Source organism: Mastigoproctus giganteus, chromosome 6 (assembly GCF_048544385.1).
Source record: "Mastigoproctus giganteus isolate SK-2022 chromosome 6, ASM4854438v1, whole genome shotgun sequence".
Taxonomy (NCBI): domain Eukaryota; kingdom Metazoa; phylum Arthropoda; class Arachnida; order Uropygi; family Thelyphonidae; genus Mastigoproctus; species Mastigoproctus giganteus.
Window position 1 is genome coordinate 141,169,129 of NC_143580.1, and position 17,678 is coordinate 141,186,806.

Sequence of the window (17,678 nt, forward strand, 5' to 3'; positions counted from 1 at the left end):
CGCAGGGACTTTTCCTGAATCCAAAAATGCTCTCTTAATTGTGGCTAAAATTTTGCTTACCTGCTTTGCTGTCTCCATGAATATAATTGGATGGATTCCATCCACCCCAGGTGCCTTTCTTATGTTTAACTTCAACAATTTCTCTTCCACTTTTCTCTCAGTTATTACAAAATTATTTAGTTTCCTCTTAGATTTTTATCAAATTCTAAGAGGAAGTGGAGAATAAAAAGGATCTAGGTGGTAATTGGCAGTCAGATATAAAGTTTTCTGAGCAGTGCAGACAAGCTGCAAGAGTAGCTCATGGTGTCTTGTCAATGATATATAGGAATTTTGCTAGCATGTATAAGGAGGTGATTGTCCCCTTGTATAAGGCAATGGTCAGGCCACACCTTGAGTACTGCATACAGGTCTGGAGGCCTTATTTTAGGAAGGATGTAGAGCTGCTGGAACTAATACAGAGAAGGACAACGAGATTGGTGAGTGGAACAAAGGGGTTGTTCTGGATGACTATTATCAAGAAAGGCTTAAGTTCTGCAAATTGCAGCATCTGGAGACTAGGCACCTGCGAGGTGATCTAACTGAAGTGTATATGGCCTTGGATGGTTTGAGCAAGCTCAATGCTGATGGAATTCTTCCTCTTGCTCAGATTACTCACCTGAAGGGACATAAATTCAAATTGAGGAAAGTCAATTGTAGAATAGATGTGTGGAAATTTGCCTTTAGCCAGCAGGTGGTTGATAGTTGGAACAAACTTTATCTGTTGTAGTGGAGGTCAACAACTTAAATAAGTTCAAGGCAGATCTAGACAAACATTTTGAGCAAATGGATGACTGAAATGGGGAGTTTTTTTGTTTTTTTTTGGCTGATACTTGCTTTCTTGAATCATATGCCTCTTCTAATGTTAATGCTATATGTTAATATTTACTTGAAATTTGATAAGAGCATCAGAATTGGCTAGATTTTTCTAAATTTGATAACATCATAAGATATTTTGAATGTATAGATATATTGATTACTTTAACATGAATACACTCTAATATATTTGAAACTCTTTTCTGTTTTATTTGTGTAGTATACATCTTCATCGTGAAATAGAAATGTTAAAACAGCAGCTAGTAGAAAGAGAGTATCACATTGTTCAAATGGAAACAAATGTGCTCAATCATGCTCAACAGTTTCCAAATGGGGAATGGGAGGCATTAAGACAAGATTTGTATGTATGGCAGGATAAATATGAAAGGTAAGATATAATATAGTGATATATTACACGTAATATTTAATAAAAGCGATTGGCTTGAGATAAAATGACCATTTTCCAGCAGAAAGGCCTCCTTTGTGTGGAATAAGCTTATCATAAAATAAATCTTCACAACCAAAGAAGCCTTATTAAAAATTTTATATTTTTATTCTGCAATAAAAACTTGCCAGAATAAAAGCATGAAGGAAAATCAATAAGAATATGCTTATGAATAATAACAGCAGTTTAGTGCTTTTATTATTCTTATGTGTATTTTTATTACCTTTTAATGATTTATTGTACAAGTCTTTGGTTAGTTCATTTTATCAATAAAATTTTTAATAAAGCTTCTTTAGCTTTGTCTGTAATGTAAAGATTTATTTTTTTGATATGTCCATTTACACAGAAAAATTGGTGAAATTATAAAAGAATACCACCTAAAAACACACTGTCTTATAGTAGACTATTAGAAACTGCTACATTGATTAGTCAGTTGGATTATTTAGCATAAACTCTTGTATACAAGAGTTTGTGTTTCTTGTGCAAACAGGCTATAATCATTAAATTACTCTTGGTCCCTTGAGAGCATGGGGCTTGTAGTCATTACTACCGTGTAAGACTCATTGATTTTGAAACCTTCGGTTATGTTTCCACTATATTTGAGCATTGCACTCAAAAAAATCAAAAACATAATCTGAGAGAAAAGTTAGCCTTTAAGAGTAACAACAATACAATTTTACTTTTCTGTTGAACAACAGAGTTCTTTTTGTAAAATTGACCTTTACAAATATTTAAAAAGTATTTTACGTCACTTCAATATTTTAAAGATATTGACAGTTTTCAAACTTTAGAATTTTTCTTGCCAGGTTCTTTTGTGGCCTGTGATAATATCAAAATTATCTCATTTATCTCCTGCATAAAAATAATTGCTTGTTCCTGATCCATGCTGTTTGAAATCACTGTTAACAAGAATTGATAAATGACTTGGATATGAAATGCTAGTTAGAAACATTCTATCCTATAACTCAACCTACTAAAAATTATATTGTTCAGCAGAATATTTTTTTAAATATTTGTATTTATAATTCTGTAACTATCGCTCACTAGATGGCTGAAACAATACGAGACAGATGTCGACGGCCATGTTCATCCGCCACCTTTCTCTGCCCACAGCACTATCCATGATGAGATGTTATGCTGGAAATGGCGTATTCCCAATACGCTCTTCATACTGTCAAATAGGGATAGTACAATTTCTGTACCACTTCCATGATAGAGTGACCCATGTGTCAGGCACCCACTATCATTCCTCTTTCAAAGTCGGTTAAGATATAAGCAGTGAAAAATTGGGATTTGGGGAGTACAATGTGTAAGAAAGGATAGACAGGGTAGGAAGGGATGAGGGGATGCTGTTAGTTAAGAAACAAATAAATCTAAGGAAGTGTATACAGTTTACATGAATGAACAGTGCAATCTTGAGTCAGTTTGGTGTTACATAAACACTGGGAAAGGGAAAATGAGAGTAGGAGTGTGTTAAAGGTCTAATGACTCTGATGATTACAACGAACAGTTGTGCAGAGAAATAGAGTGAGCCAGTAAATCAGAATTTCTTGTAATGGGGGATTTTAACTTTCCAGATATTAACTGGAACTTGTGGATTCGTCACTTGAACACTAGCAAGACTTTTGTGGATTTATTGGAGGATTGTTTTCTACAGCAACATGTTTGAGGGGCAACCAGAGGGAGTAATACTCTTGATCTGATTATCAGCAGTGATTATTCATGCATTAAGAATTTGCAGATAAAGAAATCACTAGGTGACAGTGATCAGTGTGCTGATGTGGGACTTACTTAAAGGTGTAACTACCATCAAGGGTAAAGGGAAGAGTTTATGCTTTTGTAAAGGTGGCTACAGTGATCTCAGTTTTTAAATTATATACGGTGGGATCAACTGATGATGTTAAAAACAGTGAATTCTAAATGGGAAGCCTTCAAGGAATTAATCTGGGAAGCTACTAGGCTTTTCATGCCAACTAAGAAATACTGTTCAAGATATAGACCTGAATGGGTGTCAATGAACTAGTGAGACTCGGTGGCAGAGAAGAAAAATGTGTGGGGTTGCATATAAATTATCAGGTCACACAGAAGCCTATGGCAGATATAAGCTAGTCTGTAATCAAGTCACAAAGGAAGTTAGGTAAGCAAAGGCTGATTACAAGAAATCCTTGGCAAAGGATGTAATACTTCTTTTCTTATGTAAACTCTAGAAGGAAGGGGATGAATCAGATTGGACCACTTGATGTTGGTGGTGTGACCGTAGATGATCCTACTCAGAAAGCTGACAAACTGAATGAGTATTTTGCATCTACATTCACCCATGAGGAATTCTGTAAGAAGGGGAGGACAGAAATTTACTAAACTCTGACAGGGAACTAAATGATTTTGTAATAACGGAGAGCAAAGTGGAGGAAAAATTCTTGAAGTTAAACATAAAAAAGACACCTGGGGCAGATGGAATCAATCTAGTTATATTGAAGGAGGCAGCGAAAGCATAATTATGAGAACATCCTTAGATTCAGAGGAGGTCCCCATGGACTGGAGATGTGCAAATGTATCCCCAATTCTCAAAGGAGGGTTCAAAGGGTGAAGCAAATAATTATAGCCCTATTAGTTTAACTTCTGTTCCAGGAAAATAATGTTGTCACTGGTTAAAGAAATGATGGAGGATCGCCTAGACAAGACTGCAGTAATAGTTCAGACACAGCAGCATGTGTGTGTTAAGTGAAAGCCTTGTCTGGCCAATTTGATTGAATACTATGATGTGGTCACAAAGGAACTGAATGCCAAAAATAATTTTGATATCATATACTTGGATTTCAGGAAAGCTTTTGATACTGTTGCACATGGAAGATTGCTGTACAAATTGAAGTGGTATGGCATTAAGGGTGAGTTGATGCAATGGATTAAGGGATGGTTGAATGGGAGATTGCAGAGAGTGGTAATAAATGGACACTGCTCTATGTGGACTAATGTTATTAGTGGGGTTCCCAAGGGTTTGGTGCTGGGCCCATTATTGTTTTTTGTATTTATTAATGATATCGATGAAGTTGTATCGGGCTGAATGTCCAAGTTTGCAGATGATACAAAGGTTGGCAGGGTTGTTAATGATAGTAAAGATAGTGTCCTACTGCAACAGGATCTAGAAAAGTTAGGTAGATGGGCTGAGAAGTGGCAACTGAAGTTTAATATTGACAAATGTGAAGTACTGCATATAGGTAGCAGTAACCAAAGAGGAAAGTACCAACTGTGTGGTATTACACTCAGGGATGTGGGGAATGGAAAAGACCTGGGGGTAACTGTGCAGTTGGATACAGGATAGCAGTGCAGACAGGCTGCCAGAGCAGGGCATAGAGTTTTGTCAATGATATACACGTGTATAGGAATTTTGCTAGCAGACACAAGGTGGTGATTATACCTTTATATAAAGCAATGGTCAGGCCACACCTTGAGTACTGCTATAGGTCTGGAGGCCTCATTTTAGGAAGGATGTAGAGTTGCCAGAATGAGTAGAGAGAAGGGCAACAAGATTGGTGGGAGGAAGAAAGGGGTTCTCTTACTAGGAGAGGCTTAAATTCTGCTAGTTACAACATCTGGAGACTAGGCACTTGCAAGGTGATCTGATTGAGGTGCACAAGGCCTTGAATGGTTTGAGCAGGCTCAGTGCTGATGGGATACTTCTGCTTACTCAGATTAAGAATTTGAGGGAGCATAGATTCAATTTGAGGAAAGACAGTTGTAGAATAGATATATAGAAATTTTCCTTTAGCCAGCGGTTGGTTGATTGCTGGAAGAGATTTCCATCTGTTGTTGTGGATGTTGATACCTTAAATAAATTTAAGGCTGAACTAGAAAAACATTTGGAGTGACCTGATGGGTGAAATGGGAAGGTTTTTTTTTTTTTGGCTGATGCTCTATGAGCTTGCTTTCTTGCATCACATGCCTCAACTAATACTAAGCCAACTCACGATGTTTATCCACACTGACATCGAATTACTATCTACATGAATGCAGTGTACCTATATACCTGCCAAGCCATGGGTTCTGCCACTAGCAAGAAGGGTGACAGCATTGCTTTGCCCAGGAACCAGGCATCCAATGAATTCTGTCCTTTCAGTATACATAAAGCAGTAAATCGGCTTCATTTTATGTATTGCATACAGATTTTGAAGCCTTTTTAAAAGGCATTTTCAACTTGTGGAATGGAAACAGAAAAGAGTAATGAGACTAATCAAGGACACCAAAAGGTATTGTTGCCACGAAATACAACATCATAAGGAGTCAAACTTTAAAGGAATCCTGCAGAATAGATATGCTGTCTGAAAGAAAAATGCTCTCAGACAGAGCATAGGATAGGGACAGGTGAAATGGATGATTTTTTTTTTTTTTAATTGGCTTGTGCTGTATAAGCTTGCTTCCTTGCATCATTTGCTAATATTAACACTTTGCAGTCCAGCATTATTTCTGCTGTCTTCCCTTTCTGGTCCATCTCAAAAATAAAAAAAATTAATACTGAATATGAGCTCTTCAAAAATTATATATTTTTGAGTTTACATGAGTTACCTTGAAAGGCCTCCATAGCTGAGTGACTCGTCAGGAGTGGGAGTGCAGTAGCACAAGCTCTTTGAGTAGACGGGGATTCAAGCCCCTGACTGCTAAATACTGTCGATCTGCCAACTTGCACTGGACCAGTGTGGCAGATTATGGTCCATTTCCCTCAACATGAATTGTTGAGGAGGCTTCCATCCTGCAGTCTTTATTCTTATTTGAACTTTCTTGTTTCATCACAAAATGAGAATGTCTCTCTCTCTCTCTCTCTCTCTCTCTCTCTCTCTCTCTCTCTCTCTCTCTCTCTCTCAAGAAAAGAAGAACAAATGGAAGTAAAGAAAGATCTAAGTATGAAGGATTTGAACATGTTAAGGAAATAAGGGGTAGGCTTAGGGCCTGCTTATAAGGAGGTGATTATTCCCTTGTATAAGGCAATGGTCAGGCCACACCTTGAGTACTGTATACAGGTCTGGAGGCCTCATTTCAATCTGGTCTTGGCGCATTATAGCCCTAGCTGCTAATGCGCCAATAAAATCGAAATCAAATCAAATCAAGCCTCATTTCAAGAAGGATGTAGAGCTGCTGGAACGAGTACAGAGAAGGTCAACAAGATTAGTGAATGGAACAAAGGGTTGCTCTTACGAAGAAAGGCTTCAGTTTTGCAAATTACAGTGTCTGGAGACTAGGCACTGGCGAGATGATCTGATAGAGGTGTATAAAGCCTTGAATGGTTTGAATATGCTCAACGCTGATGGGATTCTGCCTCTTGCTCAGAATAATCATCTGAGAGGGCATAAATTCAAATTGAGGAAGATAGATGTAGGATAGATGTGTGGAAATTTGCCTTTAGCCAGCGGGTAGGTGGTTGGTGGAACAGACTTCCATCCCTTGTTGTGGAAGTTGATAGCCTAAATAAATTTAAGGCTCAGCTGGACAGGTATTTCGAATGAACGGAGGGGTGAAGTGAAAGGGTTTTTTTTTTTTTTTTTTTATTTTGGCTGATGCTGCATAAGCTTGCTTTCTTGCATCATATGCCTCTACTAATGCTAATGCTAAATTAAGAAATTGCATAATTATAGATGCTTTACTTCAAGGGAGGCACTGGGAAAATTTTACTGGTCAAGGGAGGCGTGGGCTCAGAAAGTTTGAGAACCGCTGATCTAAACATTGGAAATCCAGAGTTTAAATAAAGATGTGACTTTAGGATAGAATGATGAATAAAGGAGTTCACCTCTACAAGAATAATTTCTCTAACACAATATGAGGAAATGTTTGGATCAAAAACAGTGATCCGGCCTAGGAAAAGAATAGGAGTAATGTAAAATGCTGAGGCTTGCATTCCTTTAATGGCAAACAACACAAAACTGAGAATGGCCATGAGTGAGAAGTTCCATTTGATTATTTTTACTGTTATTATAAAAAACTTTTTCTCATTTCTGGGGCTTTTCCCACCCTGTGACTGGTACTGATACCATGTGCATGAAGTGGTTGTGTGTGTCTGGTTACTATTATTATTAATATTACTGTTGGTCACGAAACTCTTGCTATCCTACAGGTAGCAGTTGTAGTAGAGGCATGTGATGCAAGAAAGCAAACTTATGTCGCATCAGCCAAAAAAAAAAAAAAAAACCCATTTCGCACATTAATTTCCTCTAAGTTTGTCCAGTTCCTCCTTGAATTTATTTAAGCTATCAACTCCCACAACAACAGATAGAAGTTTGTTCCAGCAATTAACTACTTACTGGCTAAAGGCAAATTTCCATACATCTGTTCTACAACTGTCTTTCCTCAATTTGAATTTATGCCCCCTCATTTTCATAATCTGAGCAAGAGAAAGAATCCCATCAGAATTGAGCCTGCTCTCCCCATTCAAAGCCTTATACACCTCAATCAGATCACCTCGCAGGTGCCTAGTCTCCAGATTCTGTAATTTACAGAACTTAAGCCTTTCTTGATAAGAGGACCCCCCTTCGTTCCCCTCACCAATCTTGTAGCCCCTCTCTGTACTCGCTCAAGCAACTCTACATCCTTCCTAAAATGAGACCTCCAGACCTGTATGCAGTACTTGCCTTATACAAAGGGATAATCACCTCCATTTCCCTACTAGCAAAATTCCTGTATATCATTGACAACACCCCATGATCTGCTCTGCCAGCCTGTCTGCATTGCTCAGAAAACATCATATCTGACTGCACAATTACTCCCAGGTCTTTTTTTAATTTTCTACCACCCTAAGTGTGGTACCACACAGTTGGTACATTTCTGTGGAGTTACTTCTACCCATATGCAGTACTTTGCATTTGTCAATGTTAAATTGCCACTTCTCAGCCCATCTGCCCACCTTTTCTAGTTCCTGTTGCAGAAGCACACTGCCATTACCATCATTAACAACCATGCCAACCTTAGTATCATTTGCAAACTTTGATATTAAGCCTGATATACCTTCATCAATATAATTGATAAATATACAAAACAACAGTGGGCCCAACACCAAAAGCTTTCCTGAAATCCATGTATGTGATATCAAAATTATTTTTTCCATCCAGTTCCTTTGTAACCACATGTATCCAATCAAATTTGTCAGATAAGACTTTCCCTTAACAAATCCATGCTGTGTCTGAATTATTACCGCAGTCCTGTCTAGATGATCCTGCAATGCTTCTTTAACCAGTGACTCCATTGTTTTACCCAGAACAGAAATTAGACCAACAGGTTTGTAATTACTCACGTCATCCTTTGATCCCCCTTTGTGAATTGAGGACACATTTGCACATCTCCAGTCTGTGAGAACTTCCCCTGAGTCCAAAGATGCTCTCATAATTATGGCTAAGGTTTTCTTACTTCCTTTGCTGCCTCCTTTAATATAACTGGATAGATCCCATCCACCCTGGGTGCCTTTCTTATGTTAAACTTCAACATTTTCTCCTTCACTTTGCTCTCAGTTATTACAAAATCATTAAGCTCTATGTTAGAGTTTAATAAGCTTCTGTACTTCCCTACAGAATTCCTCATGTGTGAATGCAGATGCAAAATACTCATTCAGTTTGTCAGCTATCTGAGCAGGATCATGAACAGTCAAACCATCAATATCAATTGGATTAATCTAATTCATCCCCTTCCTTTTTCTTAGCGTCCTTTGCAAGATTTCTTGTAATCTGCTTTTGCTTGCCTAATCTCCTTTGTGACTTGATTACAGACTTGCTTATATCTGCCATAGACTTCTGTGTCACCTGATAATTTATATACATCCCATGCATTTTTATTCTCTGTCACGAGTCTCATTAGTTCATTTGATATCCATTTAGGCCTTGAACAGTATTTCTTAGTTGGAACAAAAACCTTGTAATAACTTAATTCTAAATGGAAAGCATTCAAGGAATACTTCCCATTTAGAATTTGCTGTTGGTAACATCATCAGTTGATCCCAATGTATGAAATTAAAAAAATCTCTAAGACCACTGAAGTCACTTTTATGAAAGCAAAACCCTTTCCTTTACCCCTGATAGTTGTAATATCTTTATGTAAATCCCACATCACTACACTTGCGATCACTACCACCCAGTGGTACCTTTGGGTTTTCAGGATTGTAGCTTTCTTGAGTTCCATTTAAATGTTCTCTGGAGGCTTTTTGCTACTAGGTTCTTATGGAGGCTCTTTGTAACCATAACAGTGGTTGACACGATGATCGTGATGGTCATTACTTGTTCCATATGCCACATATCTTGGACTTCCTGTTTTAGGTCTGAGTACTTCTGATCTTTTCCTTATATGTTTTTTGGAAGTTGCTGGTATTGAGAACCACTGTGTTAATCAGGTATGTAACCATTTCCTTGGTAACGGGGGTTATGTCTGGTTTGTTGTGCAAGATCGTCATCTGTTATTTTGGCACAGTCCCAGTATAGTTTGTGAGTAGAGGTTTCTAGTATGACCTGAGGCTCATACATGTAATACAGTCAAATTTTTATGATAAGTTGTTATTTTTGCAGGTATTGCAAGTAACAATTTCAGGTATTTTTGCTAGTGCAAAAATACCTGGAAATTATAAAAATACTAGCAAACATTAAAAAACAACAAATTACAAAAGCCAAATTAAAAAATAAAAAAAAGTTGTTCATACTTCAGCACAACCGCCAGGTCAGTGGAGTTTACAGTAAATTATCAATATAAACATTAATTGTATTCAGCAGCAAGGGCTTGAACACCGGTCCTTTCAAAGAACGCATGCTACTATACCCAAGCTCCTGACCACTCGGCTACTTCACACCCTTCTATGTATTTCTGAGGATAATTATTGTTATTATTAAAACTTTTTCTCCTTTTTGGGGTTTTTCTGCCCTGTGACAGGTACTGGTATCAAGTGCATGGAGTGGTTGGTTGTGTCCAATTAATATTATTATTATTGCTATCACTATTGGTTAAAAATTTCTCTTGCTATCCTACAGATGTTTAGGATTGTGGCTTTCTAAAGTGCCATTATTATTTTAAAACTTTTTCTCCTTTTATGGGATTTTTTCTGCCCCATTACAGGTACTGGTACCAGGTGCATGGGTTGGTTGTGTCTAGTTACTATTATTATTGTTACTGTTGGTAAAGAAACTCCCTTACTATCCAGGTGTTCAGGATTGCAGCTTTCTGGAATTCCATTTAAGTGTTTTCTGAGAGGCCTATTGTTGCTAGGTTCTTAGGGAGGCTCTTTGACACCATGCCAGTGGTTGACACAATTGGGATGGTCATTATTTGTTCCATATGCCACATATCTTTGATTTCCAGTCTTAGGTCTGAGTACTTCCTGATCTTTTCCTCATTATCTGGAGGTTGCTGATGTTGGACACCACTATGTCGATCAGGTAGGTTGCCATTTCTTTCTTGTTGATGACGGTTATGTCTGGTCATGTGTGGGATCATCTTGTCCATTATTATGGCAAGGTCCCAGTATAGTCTGTGAGTAGAAGTCTCTAGTACAGCCTGAGGCTCATACTTGTATTATGTTAAACTTTCTTTGATCAGCTGATATTTTTGTTCTAGCTTCTGGTGTATTATCCTAGTCACCTGGTTATGTCTGTGAGTGTAATCTGTCTGGATGATCACCCTATATCCTGCGGTGATATGCTGGTTTGTTTCTGGGGTAAGGTAGCATTGTCAACACGTCATTATTCTGGAATCCTTAGCAATGTATTTTCTGTAGTCCCTAGTGTTGATTACCTGGTCTTCAATGGCGAATGTAAATCCCTTCAGTCTTGAAGAAAAGAATTCCATTTATAAGCCAAGCATTGGAAGCCATCTTATCTATGTAGTCCTGATGGAACTCGTAGTGTCTGCCCATGGAGTGTCTTCTTCGCCCATCTTTCTGTCTTTGTTTCTTCTGTCTCTATGAATGTGGTCTCCTTGTTGAGGTTGAGTGTTTTGTGCAATTTGTCATCTTTCTTAATTGCTTGGTGTATTGATGCTGTGTTTTTTTCCTGGAAGTAATTTCTCTGGTTCTTAATCACCTTCTCTTATTCAATGAGGTCATTCAATCTCCTCCTTCCTTCTTTACAGGCTATGGTCAGTCTCTCAATGGCCAACTTCAGATGGGGTTGGCAGCTCTTGGTCATCATTATCCTGGTCGATCTCATAATCTTCTCCAGCTCTGTATTCATCCAATCTATGATCCCCGAGGAGTACGTTAGACTGGGAATGAGTACGTATTTATGGCTGTGACCACATTCAGCTTTGATTTTAGCAGGCTTCTCAGTCTCTAATGGTATTTCTCAGTCAGGCCGGCCTTGATCTTATGTTCTAACTGGCGGGCCTGCATCATCTCCAGATATTTGTTTGTCTCTCCCTCTGTCATGGCTTCAATCTCTTCACCGGTCTTCAGCTGGTAGTTTCATCCGACTGGATGCCCTTGATACAGTCCATGGATATTGCATTTGTCTAGGCCAAATTGCATCCTGATGTTAGTGCTGACCTCCTTAGTGGTACGGAGTAGCTGTTGTAGTTGATTCTCAGTTGCAGCATAGAGTTTGAATTCATCCATGTCCATCAGGTGGGAGTGGGTGTACAGTTTAAGTCCTCCTTTCTTTTAATGTATACCCATACTTGCTGCTATTCAGCGTGGTGGACAGCAGGTTGAGTGCTAGACAGAAGCATAGTGAGCTGAGTGCATCTCCCTGGAAGATTCCTCTACTGGTGGGTATCGGTCTGGTTGTGATGTTCTTGACCTTAATGGTTGTCCACCATTTTGCCATGGTTGCTTCTGTGAAGTGTGTTAGGGTTGGGTTGACTTTGTCGATCTTCAATGTCTCTATCAGCTTGCTATGGGGCAAGGAGTCGAAGATTGTGCAGTAGTCTCTGTAGCAGTGGTGTAACTATGCTAATGCAGTGCATTGGGGCCCATGAGCAAAAGGTGGCACATTGCCCTCCTCCTGCCCAAAACAGAAAAAAATTTAATTGAGTAAAAATGTAAGCTTTTTTAGTTGTTTCATGATAAAATTTACCATGTGTACGAACAATAATATTTTTCACATTATTAGGGAAGGGGCCCATTTATTAGGGGTTATTATTATTGAGTATGGTATTACTCAATATTATCAGGGGGACGCACACTAAACTTTGCATTGGGACCCACGTTTTCTAGTTACGACACTGCTCTGTAGGCTGTGTACAGGTTGTGGTGCTTCTTGTAGGCTTGCTCCATAACTGCAACGTCAGTGGTCAGTTGCTCCTTGCATTCTCTGCTCATCTGTATGTCTCTCCAGAAGGAGAGACATACAGATGAGCAGACATATGTATTAAACTATTTGGATAGTCATGGTGGTGTTGTAGCTCTCCAAATGTGATATCTTCTTAGTTATGCAGCTGGTTCATAATTTGTACATTTTTGGGAGATGGGTGATTTGTCTGTACTTTGCTGGGTTTGTGGTGTCTTTGTCCTTAGTCTTCAGTTAGGTAATTCCTTGAGTCAGAGACACTCTGGGATTGTGTCAGGGTACCTTATTATCTAGTGAATTGCTACACTGTGTGTGTGTGTGTGTGTGTGTGTGTGTGTGTGTGTGTGTGTGTGTGTGTGTGTGTGTGTGTGTGTGTGTGTGTGTGTGTGTGTGTGTGTGTGTGTGCAGCTGAATTTCTTGTACCAGTAGTTGCGGATGTTATCTCTTCCTGGAATTTTCCAGTTGTGGGACTACCTGATCAACTGTACATCTTTCTCCCATTCTGCCATCTCTTGTGTATTCTTGGTTTCTTCCTTTCTAGATCTTTACAGGGGGCACAGCCATTATGACTAGCTTTGCTGCTCTCAGATTTCCCCAGAACTCTTCCACCTCTTGTCTGATTTTCCTGTAGAAGGCTCTCTGGTTTTCATCAAATATCCTGTTGTCTGTTTTCCTCTGGGCCCTCTTCCTGTAATGGCAAAGGCTGTTGCTGAGTGCCAGGAGTTTCTGCGTGTAGGTGTCATAGAATTCTTCGTTCCTCTGATTATAGGTCTCATATTTTCTGCAGATGTTGTCTTTCTTGATGATGGTCTTCAATTTTTTGATCAGCTTCTTACTTCTGTTACCCCATTGGTACTGGGTCAGTTGGCCTGTCTTCACTTTTATCTCTTCTATCTTCTGTTGTAGCCTTCTTTCGCAGGCTGGTTGTTCCTTGTCTTTTGCATTTTGTGTTATGCTGTTCTTTGGTTTCTCTTCCATTCGTTGTAGTGGCATTGTAAATTGCTGTGCAGATGGTGTGTTGTGTTGTGTTACTTTGTTGTTGTTGTTGAGATAATTTAGTATTATTTGCATATTGAGGTGGTCTTCAAGGGGGGTCTTTGACACTCTTTGGTGGCAAAGTGTCCTCGCGAGGTTTCAAGAGGCCCAGGTTTCTATGCCCTTATTCTGTACTCTCGGGAGTTACTTTTCTGACTGTCTCATCAAAATAAGTTGTGGCTTAAGTAAGACCTCGAGAGTTGTTACCAGAGGCTGCCCATAGGAGTCCATTTTTGGACCTCTGTGTTGGAACATCGTTTTTGATAAATGGCTGTGTAATACTTTCTCTAATGTTCGAATGGTAGTGTATGCTGACAACCTATCTTGGTCAGTGGAAATTCTAGAAAACAACTGGAAGACACTGCAAACTCGGTATTAGTGGAATTATCCAACTGGACCTTAACTCAAACTTCAAATTTCGTCTGCCAAAACGTTCCAGTTGCTTCTGAAAGGAAGGTTGTCCCCATGCAATCAAATATAAAGCAAAGGTGATACACTATAGTTCTACCTACGGTTAAAAATTTGGGCATACTGCTGGATGACCATCAAAGTTTCCTACCACATGTGAAGTATGTTGAAGATAAATGTAAGGTTCTGATGGTAAAACTAAGGCAGATTGTGAAACGAGATTGGGGAATTAAAGGAAACACATTGGATCTTTACTATAACTGCATCTTCTTGGCAATTATTTCCTATGGTGATAGAGCTTGGGAGTTTTGCATTAACAAAGTTGTAATTATTAATCAACTGCAGCAGGCTCAAAGATCTGCTCTTTTTTTTGAAGTCACAGGCTTGTAAAACTACGTTCACTGCTGCCTTACAGGTCCTACTTGGCAAACTCCCAATTCAGTATGAGATACAATACAGATACCTTCTTTTTCATTTCAGAAGGAATGTCTATCCTATGGTGGTGGTGTTCACAACCTAGAGGAAAGTTTAAATAGTGAAAAGAAGAGACCTCGTACTCATTTTGTCTCCCTGTGGCAATAGGACTGGTCTTCTTCTGTAACGAGAGAATTTTTTCCTGAGGTGGAAGTTTCTCAAAAAAAAGATCTACCCTGGATGTTACAGAGTCTGTATGGAATGTTTCTTCTAACAGAACATGGTAGTTTAAATAGAAGTTGTTTAAATTTGGTCTCTCTGACCCTCCCCTTTGTCCAGCTGTTGAATCTGCTGACCACGTTCTCTTTAATTGTCCATCTTATTGGGATCTTAGGACAGAACTGGAGTCATCAGTTCCAAACTTTTCCCTGGCTGTGAAAAGGGCCTTGGTGCAAACGGAAAATGTTTTTATCATCTTAAACTCCTTTGCTGGCAGAGCTTTCAAAAGAAGAGAGTTTCTGCATCAGTTAGTGTCTCAGTAATTGAATGACGTTATACTGAACTCTGATAACGCAAGTTGTTCCTAACATGCACCTTCATGATATGCTTAGTGTTTCTCTGCTTAGAATCTAGTAGATAGCATTTTTTTGTCCTGTTTACGCTGTGCACTTTTGCTATCAGTGGACAGATTGTTTTGAACAGATTGTTATTATGGAAATAATATGCTTATGAACTTTCAGCTTGTTTGGAAGCTACAGGTGCATGACTTTTAACTTTCACCTGGAAGTCTGAAAGTCACAAGAAAGTCTGTTCTATAATTGATAATTATCGGAATATTGCAAATATTCTACCATATCTGTTATAAATGATGTAATTTTTTATAGTGTAAATATTGTATTATTGTTGTTGATCGTTTTGGTTTTAACTTACTGCTTGGGAAACTCATGCTTGTGAACTTTCACCTCTTTGAAAGCTGCAGGAATATGGTGTATTTGTAATTGTTGATATAGTTGTACACGTTGGCACTAATGATATTAAGAGTAGGAGACCGGCAGAATTACTTAACAAGTACAGGTCACTGATGAAAAAAAGCCGTGAATTAGGGTTGAATTTGAAAGTGTCTGCAATTCTGCCCAGACACGATAGGAGGGAATATATGATGAAAGCCTTGTCGATCAATTCGGCCCTGGAAAGATTGTGCAAGGCTCAAGGGGTAGAATTTTTTTCAGCCTGGTCTGTACTTGTTAACAGAAGGGACTGCTTCTACAGGGATGGGATACACTTAAATAGAAAGAGTACAAGAATATTTGCTGATGCTATCAAGCAGTGTTAAGTGGGTCAGAAAACTGCTAGCTTAGGGGGGATACAAGGACTAATAGATTAACAGAAAGCCACTGGCAGAGGTGAAAGTGATTCTTGCACTGCTTCTATTGGAATGAGCAGAAGCCTGGAAAACAAGATGCAGGATATTTCAGAGACTACTAGGAGTCATTGCGATACAAGTAAACACATGGGTTGTGTTAGGGTAGCTAAGAAAAAGAACAGGTGCATGTATACTTGCATATACACCAATGCTAGGAGTTTGGTAAATAAATTTGATGAATTTGAGGTATTGCTCAAAGCATCAAAGGCGGATATCAAAGACGTGATGTCACACAGATATAAGGAATGCAGAACTGTAATTTGGGGAGTACAGCATCTACAGAAAGGATAGACAGGATAGCTGCAATAAGGCCTCTGAGGTTGGGATAATCCATACTACCAATTTTAAACACACCACCAACCGTTTATGACTGATTGAATAAAATAAAATAAAATAAAATGATAAAAAAGACTGTAAAATAATATTTACAAAAAACTTTTAATAATTTACAAAAAACTAAACTATAACAGAAGTAAAATAAGTAAATAAGTTAAAATGCATTAAAATATAAATATAAAAGCGATAAAAAGACGATAAAAAACACTAGAGCTTTCGGAGGTGTCTTCCTCCTTCCTCAGTAATAGTGAGACTTAAATGACACATCCTTAAATACCAGGTTCACGGCACACGTGGATGACCAGGCGCATACTCAGCATCCCTTTCACTTGTACCAGAACCGGAAGTGGTCTGGACCCGTGGAAAATTAAAACGTTTGTCTCTTGTCAGAACCACCGCCTCAAAAAAGGGGGTGAAGCCTAACTCCCCTGTCTCTATTTATACTATTGTTACCAGAGGACCCAATCCACAGACTTTCCAGCCACTTTCGGTCCCAGAATCTATGTGCCCGGTCAAGGATGACAGCGTTGTCGGGGGAGATCTGGTGTTGTTTTTCCCAATAGTGCTCGGCAATGGCGGATTTATTGAGCTCTGCGGTCCGTATCGCTCGTGAATGTTCTCCCAGACGGTCCTTGAGACGCCGTCCTGTCTCCCCCACGTAACATTCCCCACAATCCGGGCATGTGATCTCATACACGACCCCACTACTAGAATCCCTAGTAATGGGGTCTTTGACCTGTGACACTACTGTGTGCAACCTCCGGCCCGGAAGCTGCACACAGCGTGTCTGAAAGTCGCGAAGCATTCTCGCAATGCGATCTGACAGGCCCGGATAGTAGGGAACATACACTGTGGTAAGCGGTACAGGCGGAACTACCCGATTGGGCTCTTCCTCTCTGTTGTATTCATCAATGACCCTCTGGGGGTAACCGCACCTCATAAGATCCGTCGTGATTTGCCTAATTTCCTTCTCCCCCTCCTCAGGGGTACTGCAATGCGTTCTCACCCTACCCAAAAGTGCTCTGGCCACACTATTTTTATGTTGGACAGTCTGTGCCGTCCTATAATGTGTGTACTGGCCCCTACACATTGGTTTCCTATAAACCTTAGTTCTAAGTCTGGGGCCTTCCCTATACACCATTATGTCCAGAAATGGGAGGGTACCATCTATTTCTACCTCCGAGGTAAATTTTATGAAGGGGGGAAAAACCATTGAGAAACGAGACCACATCTTCCTCTCTCCCCTTCTTTACAATAGTAAACGTGTCATCAACATATCGTTTCCACTTCCGCATAGGGAACTCCAATCTTGCGAAAACCCTATTCTCAAATTCCTCCATAGCCAGATTTGCAACAATGGCGCTGATTGGAGAACCCATGGCTGTACCGTGAACCTGTTTATACATCACTCCTTGGAAAACCAAGGTTGTACTAGAAAGACATAATTCAACAGCACCACATATATCTTCTATGTTTAGGTGGGATCTGGCACTCAAAGTATTATCCTTTTGTAAAGCCAACCTTACAC

At 39.3% G+C, this 17,678-nt stretch overlaps 1 protein-coding gene across 1 annotated transcript in view; it reads left to right on the forward strand.

Annotated features, from left to right (window-relative positions):
* LOC150084623 (uncharacterized) overlaps positions 1–17,678 on the forward strand; it is a 174,065-nt gene that overhangs the window by 69,110 nt on the left and 87,277 nt on the right. Inside the window, exon 4 of the mRNA XM_090375360.1 lies at positions 1,073–1,240. Coding sequence (XP_090231486.1) covers positions 1,073–1,240 — 168 coding nt within the window. The remainder of the gene's footprint in view (positions 1–1,072; positions 1,241–17,678) is intronic.